This window comes from Molothrus ater, chromosome 3 (genome assembly GCF_012460135.2).
Source record: "Molothrus ater isolate BHLD 08-10-18 breed brown headed cowbird chromosome 3, BPBGC_Mater_1.1, whole genome shotgun sequence".
Taxonomy (NCBI): domain Eukaryota; kingdom Metazoa; phylum Chordata; class Aves; order Passeriformes; family Icteridae; genus Molothrus; species Molothrus ater.
The window spans coordinates 58,396,244-58,410,857 of NC_050480.2; the positions used below are offsets into that span (position 1 = coordinate 58,396,244).

Sequence of the window (14,614 nt, forward strand, 5' to 3'; positions counted from 1 at the left end):
TGGCTATATTGCTATTCTCCCCAGTGCATCTTTAATCAGCATTAATAAAATAAGCATGGTGCTTTGTCCTTTCACCTTAGTTAAGGAGGTTAAGACAACAAACAAAATTTTTTTTCAAACAAAGTTTTTTTTTCTTTAAGATATATACTTTAAAACATGTTTAAGGGCAGTCAGGTTATCATGTGTGCCTGAGGAAATGTATGATGCTGACAGAGGCATGGGTGGGGAATGTGTCCACCTTGCTCTTGAAGCATTGGACTTGGATCAAGACAGAAAAGTTTTCTAACCCCTTCAACCTGTGCTGGCAGTAATGTTTCCTAGGAACTCATCCTGCTGGCTCAGCATTCCAAAGACAACATCCAGTTCAACCCAAAACCTTTCCTGCTCTAAGTTCCCTGTCCATATTGAACACAAACTGGATTGTCAGTGAAGATGGTTTTATTCTGAATAAGCATTACCCCAATGTAAAAATCTTCCAGCTGGATCTGCAAAATGCTTCTCTAACCCTTTTGCATTGCATTGATGTCAAAATCTGGATTCATGGAGATCAATACAATGATAAAAATCATTACATTTAAAAGATAAATAAATGGTGATTAATTTACATTTCACAGGTGAGAGAAGAATTCTTGTTGCCCTCTATTAGAAAGATGATATAGCTATTGGCTATCTACTTTACAAAAAAAATTTATAAGACTTTGCATTAATTTTTAATAATTAATAGTTAATAATTAATTATTTTTATTAGTATAAAATCAATGTTCAATATTCATGAATTTCCTGCATGGAGGCTAAATTGTGTAAGAGAAAGGCCAGCAAACAACTAACTAAAAGCATGTCACATAGTACAAGGTATACATTAGAAATAGGCTGCAACCTAACCTTTTTATGCCTTTGAGAAATCCTGCTGCCTGCAAATGGACGGGACACACAGATCATGCTGGACTGCTCTCTAGCAAGAACACCTCAATTCCAGGATACACCAGCAGGGATAAACCAGGTGATAGGTCACTACCCATCATCAGGCCAAATCTTCATAATTAATTGACTCATTAAGGAACAGTAGAGAAGCACACACTTGAAAAACAGGATGCTATCCTGAGGCATGGAATCTCATGTGGTTTAACAATTCCAGGTACAGGATGCTGTATCTGGCTTGAGGTAGCACCAGGTATCAACAGAGTTTGGGGGATGAACAGACTGAGGGCTGACCTGCCGAGAAGGACTTAGGAGTGCTGGTGGGTGAGAGGCTGGACATGACCCAGCAATGTGCACTTACAGCCCAGAAATCCAGTTGTATCCTGGGCTGTCTCAAAAGCAGTGTGGCCAGCAGGGTGAGGGAGGGGATTCCTTCCTTCTATCTGTTCTGGTGAGACCCCACCTGGAGAGCTGCATCCAGCTCTGGGGTCCTCAGCACAAAAAGGACATCACTCTGTTTGAGCAAGTCCCAAGCAGGCCACCAAGCTGATTCAAGGGAGGGAAAACCTCTCCTGTGAGAAAAAGGCTAAGAGAATTGGGATTGTTCAGTCTAGAAAAGAGACATTTAGGGATAACCTAATTTTGGCCTTGCAGTACCTCAAGGGAGCCTACAAGGAAGAAGAGGAGACCTCTTACAAGGATACGTAATGACAGGTCAAGGGAGAATGGCTTCAATCTGAAAGAGTAGGTTTAGATTAAATACTAGGAAAAAAAATCTTCCCTGTGAGGGTGGTGAGGCACTAGAAGAGCTTGCCCAGAGAAGCTATGGATGCACCATTCTTGGATGTGTTCAAGGCCAGGTTGGATGGGGCTTTGAGCAACCTGGTCTAGTGGAAGATGTCCCAGCCCATGGCAGGAGAGTTGGAACTCTCCAATCTTTAACACAGACCATTCTATTATTCTGTGACTTTTTAATCAGTATTTCAGTATATGAACCATGTCATGCAATGGTTTGAGGGAGAAATGGACAAGCTGATATTTAGTAATGGTAGTAAGAGTTTTTAAAAAAGAAAAACACTTGCTGAATCTCTCTGGACTTGGTTAGGTGACTGCCTTCCTCCAGAAGAGGAGGTTCAGTTCAGAGAAGGTGGTAACCTGATGTATCCATGTGCTCCTGCCAGCAGCATTACTTATAGGCCAAGATTAGATTTAGAATTATATAGACTGTGTTTTCTTCATATGTTTGGTCTCCTAATGATGCAAAAAATTTCTGATGAAGTTGCCAAAGTCTCCTAATGTGAGTTTTGGGAATTGTGCAGCCCTACCCACAAAGTGCCTCTTCTACTAGGAAAGTTTTATTACATGAGCATTGTTCTTGGGATTATAAATAGCAGCAAGTTGAAAAAGGTTGGTTTTGTCACAGTATTTGTAGATCAAGTGTGCAGCTCTGTAAAACTGTTTGGATGATTTATTTTCATGGAAAAATATTTGCTGGAAATTGGAAAGGAATAGGACTGCTATTCCTGCACTTCTACTGGTCTGAATGTTGCCATCACGATGGGGTGAGCAGTGCTGCTGAGTGTGGTGTAACTCTGGAAGACAGGATAGCATCGCCACCAGGTTTTGGTAGAAAGTCACAAGGATTTGGGATGTACAGACTTCAGAGCTGCAAAGAAGTAGCAGGCTGACCCTTGAGCTCTGCACAGACAAAATCATCTAGTCTCATAGGAGATTTCAAGAATTCAAGCATTGTTTCTATTCCAACTCTCAGTCTCCAAAATGCCAAATTTCTCTGCATAGGCAAAGTAAAGCTCAGGAGCAATCTGGTGGTAGCTCCAGAGCCATGGAATAGGGATGTCCTGGCCACTGGCTCTGCCAACACAGGACTCCCATGCTGGGCTGGGTGGAACTGCCCACCCTCCATGGCCACTGCAGCTCACCAGAAATAGCACAGCTGTTCCCTGTGAGTGTTACCACTTCTACCAGACCCAGTAAAGCAAAACTCTGGCCTGTCTTGCCTGACATACTGCAGTGTGTCCAAGGCACTAGATGGTCCTGCTGCTTTGGCTTTTGGCAGAATGACTGAGGAGAACCCAGCCAACCACAAGTTTGTGTGTGTTGGAGTTTTCTTTCTGTGCCTGTTTGCTGTGAGAGGAGCAGGGGGTTGGACATGCAGGGGGCAGGGTTGTATGGGGGGGTGTGCAGCTGTTCCTCTGACAGTCTCTGCAGTGCACACCTATCTCCAGCTCTGCTTCCCTCATGGCATCTGCATCCAGGCTAGTTGGGAAACCCTATCTCTATCTGTTGTGCTGTGTAGCCCAGCATGCTGTGTGGGATAGTCCATCAACCCTCCCTGTGCTACAACATCCCATGTTGTGTACAGGCTCCTAAAATGTCATCAGCACCACCCTTACCAAACTGAGAAGTGCTGGAGTACTTCAAAGTACATTTTGCACTCTTTTGTACAAATGCTTATGCAATGCATGCTCTGGGAAACACTAGTTGGACTTCAATACCACTGCTGTGCTTTAAAGGTAGCAATTTTGTGCTAGATGTACAAATTTTGTACTAATTTTGTACTAGATTCAATCATTCTTTTGAAGAGCGAGTTTGTCATCTCTGTGTGATTGAAACTTTATCTAGGGGTTTCTAAGAACATAATGCACAGTCTTATTAGAAAATTAAGAAAAAAACCTGCATTTAAGAAACATTCTTCATTCCTTCATCATCCTTGCCCTCAGAAAAGATAAATGTGCGCTTTTGGAATTGTCCTAAGGATCCCTCCTTTAGCACACAATTTTACAAAGGCTGAGTGCCCCCAGTTAGGTGCCAAGGTCACACCTTTGGCCTTGGCAGGGCCTATCACACACCTGCAATTTCTCCTTAAATTAATCCATATCCACTTGCAGGTGTTAACGATTTTGTAGAAGAGAATCTAAACACTCAGCATCTCACAATTTTCTGTTTTGTCAGTAATTTGAGTCTGTACCTTTGAAGTTACTGCTGTAATTGCAAGAATAGTCACACTAATCTATTCCCTCTAAAGATTGCTTTCATTTCACCAGTCTTTAAATTTTTTTCCTCTAATTTCTTATGATGCCTTAGGTAAAAGTAATTTTTGGCACTTATCCTTTTATAAGCATTTTCTTTTCTAAAAGTTGTTTTGTAGTTTGATACATTCCTCACATTACAATGGGTGGCTGTATTCTAGAAACCCTAGTGACACTTGTGAAATATTGTCATGCAAAAGCCAAAAAAAGGGAAGCATTACTAATTTCCTTTATGTACTAATTTGATCGGTTTTTACTGAATTAGTATGCATTTTTGGTTGAGTACCAGGCTCTTTCATTTAAATGGGAACACATTTCAAGTAGCATACCTTCCTTTTAAAACTGATTTCATACAGCTCAGAGCTTTCAAGGGTCAATATGACTTCTTGTGGTCCCTAACTTTCCCGTTTTGGGTGCCACGCTTTTTTTTTTTTTGTTTCCGTCCAGATTTGCAGAGGGCTGGGGAACATTCCTCCAAGAGCATCTTTCTGCTCGTTGCTCTCGCCCCCGCCGCGGCGGTGATGCTGTGAGCAGGGCAAGGGGAGGCAGCTTCTGCTGCGGGAGCGTCGGGGACCGCGTGGCCGGGCTGGCCGAGCGGCGGTGCCGCCGGGGATGACTGCGGGGCCGTCAAGGGACGCGAGTGCGGTTTTGAGATGTGCTTTTGTAGCCGTCTCAGTGCAAACCACTCGGGGGGGGGGTCCCCGTTTTCCACTTAAAATGCAAAAGAACTCTCCCGAAGGGGGAATCTCCTGCTTAGCTCCGTCCATCCGCAACACCGTGCGCTCGCACTGAGTGAGGAGGCGGCCGAGAGTGGGGAAGCGCTCGTTTGCCTCTGGGCTTCCTCCCGTGAATTCTTCCAGCGGAGTTAGAGTTGCCGGGAGGCCGGGGAGGTCTCCCGTCCACCGCCTTCCCTCCGCTCCCTCGGTCAGGAGGAGGGTTTTGGTCGCTAACGCGAACTCCGAGCATCTCGGCGAGAAGCCCCCGCGGCCAGCGCCCGGCAGGTGCTCCCGGCGCGGCGGGGTCCGGCCCAGCCCCGACGGGCAGCGCCGGGCCGGGGCGGGGGCGAACAAAGCGCTGCCGAGGGCGTGCTGCCCCGACGGGGCCGGCGCGGAGCCGCCCGCAGCGGGGGCGGGGTGACCGGGGCACCCGGCCCCCCTTCCCCACACACACACACGCACAGACACACAGACACAGACACACAGCCCCCGCACACGCACACCGCGCCCGGACACACGCCGAGACGCACAGGCGGCCGCTGGTGCGCGGCGAGAGGATGCGGCGGCTGCGCCCCTGGGCGCTGGTGCTGGGCGGGCTCCTGTGTGCCTGGGCCGGTGCCGGGGCCGGGGCCGGTGCAGCGGCGCGGAGCTACCCGCACAGCGCGGTGCTGGACGGCGCGGGCGCCTACCGCCTGCGCTGGGGCCGCCGCGGCAGCGCCCTCGCCCTCCGCCTGGAGGTGCGCACCCGCGGCTACGTGGGCTTCGGGCTCTCGGCCAGCGGCGGCATGGCCTCGGCCGACATCGTGGTGGGGGGCGTGGAGAGGGGCCAGCCCTACCTGCAGGTAAGGCCCTGCTCCTTCCCCTCGGCCGCCGAGCCGGGTCCTCCTTGTCCGCCCACTTTCCCCGCGCTATCCCTCTCTCGGGACGCCCTTCTTTCCCTGCCCCACGTTTCTTCTGCAGCCTTCTTGTCCTGCATCCCTGTACCTCTTTACTTCTTCCTTCTACTCTTCGGGTAATCCCTATTCTTCTGCCTTCCTTTCCCCTGGAGGAGACAGTTCTTTTCGATCCTCTCCTTGCCAACCTTCCCTCTAAACTTCTACATAGATTTCGTTAGAGGTGTCAGGTTTCTTTGCTCTTTATCCAGAAGATGTTAACAGCTCTATCCTCTCTCCTTTGGGCACTCTCTCCTGCCTGCCCGCTGAGCCTAGACCCGCGGAGGAGAGGGATGGGAGGGCAGAGTTTCTCCCAGGGAGGTGGGGCACCTTTCCTTTCACCTTGCTAACAGCTGGTGGAGCTTGGCCCTCCCGGTGCTGCCTGAGCTTGCTCTTTCTAATCCCCCCGGCATGAGGGCAACATCCCACCAGCTTCCAAGCCTGCTGACGTCCCCTTCTGCTGGCGCACAGCCGGTGCTGCTCCTGTTCTTGGTGTTCCTCCTCTCCTCCCCTGGAAGTGTTTTGACCCAGAAGTTGGAAAGGACTTGCAGAGTAACCACTGGGAGGACTCCTGGTACATGTCCTTGGTCTGGCAAAGCAATCTCAGAGGTGCCCAACTCTACTGGTATAATTTCCTTGGGATGTTTCTGTAGTAGTCTGGATATTGTCAGGGCTACGTCTGGGAACAGGAGTGTGGAACAGAGGCCTTGCTGGTGCTTACAGCAAGTCATCCCCTCCAAGAGGGACTGGGGGCTGGTGAAGTAGGAGCCATGACAGGGGAGGGGACCCACACCTTTCCTCCCATCTCATCAACCTGAGATCCAGCTGGCAGGAGTTGCTCTGGGGTCAGGGGAGTAGAGACAGCTTGTCCCATGGATGACTGAAAGGGCAGTCGGGCCTGGAATGACATGTTGTCACCCCAGATGCTTGAGTAAGTCAGAGGCGCAGTTTAAGAGCAGAGTGATTGTTAGAGTATGGCCTAGGAGAAGTCATCTGTCTTTCCTTCTTTATGCTAGAGCTAGATGATCTTTCAGGCTGCTGCTTAAATTTAAGAGGTTTTCCCATAAGAATATGGATTTTCTATTAACAATTCACCATAAGAAAACAAAATGCAGAATATGATGTCCCTACTGTTTGTCAAGGTTTTATAAAATCAAAACTTTTCCAGAAGAATTGAGCTTTTGGTACAAATATTTTCCTTTAAAAATGTCTTTTTCTTTTCTCTATTCATTTGCTGTATGAAGTTTAGGCAAATATTTGTCTTCCTTAAGTGCAGACCAGTGATTTTCAGAATATTGCTTTCTCCATATTTCAAAATGAAGATAATTTTTCTTGAAGCATAAATAAAAGACTAATAATAGTAAAAAAAACCCACTCTAGGCTGTTCATTGAGCAGTGAGCTCTTCACTCACAGAATGAAAGGCTTTCTGAAAGGCTTTGCAATTCAGAAGACACACCTATTAACCATTAAAAGAAACCCCAGCTTTTTTTTCTGGTTAGTTCATAGATTCTGTTAGGCTAAAGCAAGTATTTTAGAGAGGCATCCAAACCTAGTGTAAAGACATCCAGTGGTGGAGGATCCATCACTTCCCTTGCTAGTTTGTGTCTCTTCTGTTCCTGATTGCCAGGATTAGTTTGTCTTGGTTTAGCTTTCAGCTATGCATTTTCTCTACTATATTAAAAACTCGACTCCCCTTGCATACCGCCTTCATAAAGTTATTTATATACTGCAATTGAGACAAGTCGCTGCTCCATTTTCTTTTTTGTTAAATAAATAGTTTGAGCTCTTTAGCATCACAGGACATTTCCCCCAGCACTCAGAGCACTTTTGTGGCTTTTTTCAGCACCCTTCACAGGTTTTCAATATCTTTAAAAATGGCCCCATGCTAACTCCATTCTTCCACCAGGTTTTGTCCACCAACATTCTGTTACAAATAGAAAAGGACTGTAGCAAATGCCCACCAATAGAAACCTACTGATATTTTTCCTGAAACACTAATTTAGTACACAAATTGTTATGCTAAGAGCTATGAGTTATTTTGTTGCACTTTTGAGCAGGTAAGAAGAAATACTTTTGTTATGCTTGCTTGCCACTTGAGGCTTGCTCCATCCCCATTCCTTCTTCAGTTCTAGGGAGCATGGTTTCTTTCTAAACTGAACTGAGGTTTTTTTAAAAGTTGCTCGGTTAAAATTTTTCCATACTTGCACCAACAAGGAAAGGCCAGAAACAAAGATGATAAACAAAATTTGTTCAGAGGCTTTTTCTGGTCAGGCAGCAGGGATTGCTAGAAAATGAACAAATTGTTCTCGGATGTTGTTTCAATAATATCCAATTCTTCACTCTACTGGACAAACAAATACAGTTAATATTTTAAAAATACATTCTGTGTTAAGTGTATACCATCATAATTTAGATTATTACTACTGAAAAAGATTTTTTCATAGATAGCACCCTTGAAAGATGTGGTTTTATGCCTAGCTGAACTCCATGAAATATGTACACCCTATAATGAATGAACTTACTTTTCTTTTTGGTTTTAGAAATATGTTTTTATTCCATGACCATCTGTTGGAAAATGTGCATCGTGGTCTAAACTCTTAGAGGGGTCATTTTTTGGTTTCTTTGAAAGTTTTGAGATGCTTGTTAGTGGCCTGACATTCAGATATTCTGAAACACCTTTTTAGCCTTTCAAGTGGGCATTGAAATTCCTAGTCCCTTGGGTCAGTTTTGCCTTTTTTTCCCCCCCCCCCAAATTCTCTCACCTTCTTTAAAAATAGAAAGTGTTCTCAGAGGTAAGAGTTCTCTTCTGGGAATAAACATGTAAATATAGTTAGACTACAGCTGCCAGTTCGGGTAAAAGCACATAATCCTGTCTGTGGAAGATCCATGTATTGGGGTAGAGGAAAACTGCCAGGTAGTTTTCAGAGAAAAGAAAAAAAAATGTTTCCTCTGGCATTTAGTCTTCATCCTCTCAGAGCAAGTAAATGCTATTACTACCATCAGCAGGCAGTGTTTGCCTTGAAAAAACTCAAAGTTCTGGATATCCTGGGTTGGATTTTACTTTCTCAGTTTTCAGTGTATCCTGAACTTGGGTGCAATGACCTGTTTGTTTGGTTTGCTTTTTTGTATTGGAGCTGTATTTAATCTGAAAAGGTGTCTGACATAAGGAAAGGCTAAAACAGTTTGTAAGCCTGTGGCTTAGTTTTGTCTAAATATATCAGGATGGAAAGTGTTACGATGTCATGAAAGAAGAAGAAAAAGTTTTTTGAAGAGCATTGGAATGATCAGGGAATTATACATTTACAGTCCTAACATTTAAGAAGTTTGATACTTGAAATGGGAACCTTGACATATTTTGGGAAGTCATAGAATGGATATGTGTATACATACATGCATGACTTAGTGCTTTGTCATGAGGGAGGCACCTCCACCAAGCAGAAGGAGAAAAAGGAGATCAGTGAACAGACTGTTCTCACACATTACTGAGAGCCTGTGTTGTCAGAGCAGCAGATTGTGTAGCGTTTGGCTGAGCATGTTTGAGAACAAGAAGATGCCCATGGGGGTCGGTATTGGAAAGCTGGGAGCTGTCTTTGTCTCTATAGGGAGGAGTTGGATTTAGGAGAGCTCATTCTTAGCAAAATGTTACCTTGAAATATTTCCATGGTCATTTGCAGCATGTGTTACTATTCATACAAGATCTTGGGGCAGCCTTATATTTTGCATCTAGTTTTCTTCATTCTTTTCTTTTTTTTCTTTTCTTCTTTTTTTTCTTTTCCTTTTTTCCTTTTTTTTTTTCCCCTAATGCATCTCTTTTGTGCTTATGAATTGACACAGCATGCATTTTCTTGCTAGACCCATGCCTTTTCCTTGGTCTCCACCCCTGTCTGGAATTGTGCATCCCCACCCACAGCACGTAGCTTCTGAGAGCCCCATTTTGGGGAGAGTAATCCTCCTTGATGAATGCCTATTTTGTGCAAGTTATACAAGAGGGTTGCATTGTTAGAATCTTCTGTTGAACTTGCACAAAAATAGTCCCTACTCAGGGTGAATAGGGACTGTATGTCACTAAAAAGTACTTTATTATTCATTAGAGCCTTGCTTGTTAACTGTCACCCAAACTAAAGAATATCTGTTATCAAATGTATCCCATAGAGTTAGCTTAATTGCTCACAGGGAAGTACTTGGAAGAGATTTTAAAGGACAGAAAACAGTGAGCATTTTCAGTACTTAACGATATGCCGCTTTTAAGTGCACTCATGCCAACAGCAACAAAAGAAGTGTTTAGAAAACAACTTGAAAGGCACCAAGAGAGAGATGCGAAGCGAGTGCCACACTGACATATCTCAGTCGGTGTTTTGTTGGAGGTATTTAATGCCTTTGGGCATTGGGGCAGAATCTCCAGATGACTAATGTCTCCCTCTTGGCTTCAATGTGGGGCATAAAGAGACACTCCAGTGTACATCTCCACTGGCTGGGTGCTTTGTAGTTCCCTTTGAGAGGTACAATAGTTAGGACAAGGAAGCAACAGTTGGTGAACAAAAGATGAGAAGAATTCTGAAGCTTGTAATTTGCAGGCCTTCAGGGGACTGTTTTCAAGTGTTTGGTTGGGATTGTTTTTTCTTTTTTTTTCCTTTGTCATATATTTTGTTCTCCTTTGGATTTTGGAAACACCAAGAAAATGAAATTTTCTCACATCTCCCCAAAAAAATGGAATTTTAGCCACTGTGAGTGATGCAAAGACTTAAAATAGTGGGGGGATGATTAAATTCCCCATATAAACAAGTATCACAGAAGTAGGAAAGGGAGGAAGGGAGATTTTCTAAGGCAGATCCAGAAATTTTGGGAACAAGCATCCCTAATTGTTGTGCTTGAAAATCCCCTAAGTGTTTTTAATCTTCCTCATAATTGAAGTAATTAAAATAATTAAACCGAGAAAACTTGTACTGAATAAATGTGGCTCCTATGTAAGGAATGTTCCTTGTGATAAACTGCAGTTCTAAGATTGTATCGTGCAGTATCTCCTCATTACAGATTTTCTTTCCCTTAAAACACTTTGTTACATGTTTTGTCTAGTCTCTTTCTGTTAGGACAGCCTTTAATCTAGCTTTATATTTTCTGATATAACTGGAATATAAACTCTTAAACTGACATTTATTCTTGATGTAAAGACTTGTATAGGGCCTTGGGACTCCACCACAATGTCGAATTATCCATGTCAATATGCAATGTCATTGTCATGGGGTGACTTTATGATGTGGAATTGTATCCCCATTTGTCTTTTCAGCCCAGAAGTAAGTTTTGCACCTTTCAAACTAGATCTGAGAGTGAAGTGGGGGGAGAAGGAGAAGTGGTGGATTGTCTGAGGTGACTGTATTCAAAAACACAGAGATGAGAGCTTCAGCATTCCTGCTCACAGACTGTGTTGCCTGCAGCATGAACAGCAGGAGAGAGCTCTCCTTTGCTTTTGGGTAGGTTTTTTTTTTTGAGCTAGCTGAGGCAGAGAAGTACCTTGGACTGTGGCTTTTCTTTTTCTTGGAAATGACTGGCCATGCTCTGGATCAAAAAAACCAGAATATCAGGAGCTCACACCTGTGGCCCACTGGGGCCCGGGACACGGCGTTTTCCAGCACAGGACGGACAGATAAGAGACTGAGCAAGCCAAGCTACAGCCCATCACAAGGACTCTCTGAATTTGCCATCTCTTCAGGACAGCAAGAGGTTTTATTGTTTGATACTATTCAATTTTTATGCTTGTGAATATTTTCTTTGCTAAATAAACAGTTTTCTTCCACTTTTCTCCCAGGAAATCTTTTCCTGAACCAGCTGGGGGAGGGGCAGCTTGAATCTGCTTTCCAGAGGAACCCCTTTGGAAGTTTCCTCCCAAATTTGTCCTAAACCAGGACAGTCATATTTCAGCCTGTAGCCACTAGTGCCTCTTATACCTTCTTGTGCTAAGTTAGACAGGTCTCCACACTCCAGTGTTTTCATTTGTGTGCAGAGAAAGTGATGTGTTTTACTTCTCATGAATTTCAGAAAAACAAAGGGATGTCACTGCCAGCTGTAAGCCACCCTGGGCACCATTTAACTGGATATAAGAAATATACAGAAGTGTATTAAAGTCTGAATGAGAAAAGGCATATTTCTAAATAAATAATTGTGTTTCATGTATTAAAAAACACAAGCCCTCTTTTGTGAAGAAAATATATGAACATGTACACACACACACAGGCATTATCTGTTTCTGTAAATACACAAATGGAAATGTGTGTCTTTGTGTATATGTTTATGTTTGCATTTAAAGTACAGACACACACAATTATTTGTTAGAGATAAAAATTTTCTGTCCTTGTCAGAGTTAGTAGTACAACTGAAGTAAATAGTCCACAACCTAGTACATGTCAGCTAGTTTAATTCCTGGAGTTGTACCAGGAATTGTGTACAGCTTCTCAAAACTGCCCATGTGAGCGAGATCCAGGCTTTCTAGCAAGGACTGAATCACTTCTACTAATCTGCTGTGTAGATAAAAAAGCAAAGCCCAAAAACCCAAGCCCAACCCCCCCCAAAAACCCGCCCACCCAAACAACCAGAAGCAAATAAAAAAACTCCTGAACAAAAAACCAATGCAACATGCCCCCACCCCCCCTCAAACTAATAAATCAATTATAAACAGACTGCCCATGGGACAGTGGCTGTGAACTTACTGATCTCAGTTACTTTAGGAACTTACTGTAACTACTTGATTGCTGTTGTTGTACCCTTTTGTATGGTTATTTTTTCATTTGCAGCCAATCTCAAGATTGGTTCAGTCAACTGGAATGCTCTCAAGGTGTTCTTACGCAGAACAGTGATGCTTTCAGGCTCCTGCCTCATGTTTGGCTGCTGTGAGTGGGCTCTGCTTTTCCCCAGCATAAGAGCATAGTAAGATCTTTGCCTGAAACTCAAGCTGAAATTTATTTGAGGTTGCAAAACAGTTCGGTTTGCTTATTTGTAAACTCATGCTCTGTTTGGTTCTTGCCAAATACAGTGTAAAACCAGCTTCTTTTAGGTGGTAACATCTAGTGTGTACTGGAACCTTGAGCAGCAGGATTCCATTTAAATTGAACGCAACAATAAAAAAAAGAGAAATGTTAACCACAGTTATTTTTTTGGAAACCCAGAAAGGCATAACTTGGTGCTTATTTCAAACAAATGTTTGGTTCCATTCTTTTCCTTACCGTAGCAGTTTATCCAGCCTATTTATACTAAGATAAATCCTCTCGTACACCAACTTTCATCTTTGTGACATCTTCATGATCCTTTTTACCAGGTCTCTGGTCCTGGTCATTGGCATCAGCTTGATAATTTGGGGATTGTCCTAGAGTGCCTTTATGATGCTTGTATCTGAAATTGTCTGTTCTGTTCATGCTGGATATTAAGTTTCTGCACCTTTAAAAGTAGATCTGAGAGTGAAGTGGGGAGAAGGGTGGAATGTCTGAGGTGACTGTATTCAAAAGCAGAGATAAGAGCTTCAGCATTCCTGCTCACTGTGGTGTCTGCAGCATGGAGAGAGCAGGAGAGACCTCTCCTTTGCTTTTGGTTAGTTTTTAGCTAGCTGAGGCAGAGAAGTTCCCAGGACTGTTTTCTTGGAACTGATCAGCCTGCTTTGGACCAAAAAATGCAGAAAAACACCGGGAGCTCACACCTGTGGCCCACTGTGGCCCAGGACATGGCATTTTCCAGCACAGGAGGGATGGATAAGAGACTGAGTGAGCTGAGCTAAACCCCACGAAAAGGACTTCCTGAATTTGCCATCTCTTCAGAACAGCAAGAGGTTTTATTGTTTGATATTATTAATTTTTTATGCTTGTGAATACTCTGCTAAATAAACAGTTTTTTTCCGCTTTTCTCCCAGGAAATCTTTTCCTGAACCAGTTGGGGGAGAGGCCACTTGAATCTGCTTTCTAGAGGAGTCCCTTTGGAAGTTTCCTCCCAAATTTGCCCTAAACCAGGACAGGGATGTTTCAAATTCCATGGATTGGCTACAGAACATCAGTGAGGACAAATGGAAACACAGCTTATTTTCCTGTCCTTGCCAGTTCCTGACTTGTCCCTTTTTCCACTTTTGAGTGTTAGACTGGTGCTGGAACAGCAGTGATGGCCCAGTTAGAGAAAGGTAGTGCACATAAATGGGGTGGCTGAGTTTCCCACAAGCTGAGCTCATGAGGTGATTACTGGATGGGGCCACAATCTGAGAATTATTTTATGCTCCTTGAAGTTGAAAGGTGATATATATAATTTAGGACGGGAAATTGATATCATAAACAAAACAATCTTGTACATTGTAAAGATCTGGGGGGAGAGTCCCATAAGCACCTGTTTCAGTGTGTGATGACAGCTGGTGGGGCTTTTGGGGTCGGGCTTCCCTCTGCAGCTGTGCTTGCATTCTCAAAGGAGAAACCAGCGTCTTTTCACATCCTTAAGAAATTACTCTCCCTGACTGTTTGTGGAACAGAAATCAGAAACCATATATACCACAAAGTATTTTTTTTAAGAAGGAGAGTGGCTAATGGTATCTGAAAAACTGTATAACATGATCTGCCTAACATCTGGAAAAGAGCATACAATATCTTGTAATGTCAGGAAGATTTTTCATTTTCCATATGTTGTTTCAACTTTTAGGTAATATGAGGAAGGAGATACTTAATTATTTGATGGATTGCATAACTTAGTCCAGAGTTCAATATGCCATTTTTTGCAATATTATCAAAGGAAGTACAATAAATTTAAATGTTTCGCATGTAAACAATTTACATACCTAAATCCTGAAACAAACATCTTCGTAATCATGTAGGATGACCAATAACACTTCTGAAGCTTTTTTAAACACTTAGTTTTTAAAGGACCAAAAGAAAAATATAGGGAATTCATTCTTCTCTTCAACTAATTCTTATACTTCTGTAAAGCTGATGAGTAGTTTGAAAACCTAATTAAACATATTTTTTGTGTGTATAAGAAACT

At 43.4% G+C, this 14,614-nt stretch overlaps 1 protein-coding gene across 1 annotated transcript in view; it reads left to right on the forward strand.

Annotated features, from left to right (window-relative positions):
- The first annotated feature begins 5,080 nt into the window (after nucleotides 1-5,080).
- Nucleotides 5,081-14,614, forward strand: part of MOXD1 (monooxygenase DBH like 1) — a 49,539-nt gene continuing 40,005 nt past the window's right edge. Inside the window, exon 1 of the mRNA XM_036404563.2 lies at nucleotides 5,081-5,526. Within this exon, the coding sequence (XP_036260456.1) occupies nucleotides 5,242-5,526 (285 nt within the window). The 5' untranslated portion in view covers nucleotides 5,081-5,241. The remainder of the gene's footprint in view (nucleotides 5,527-14,614) is intronic.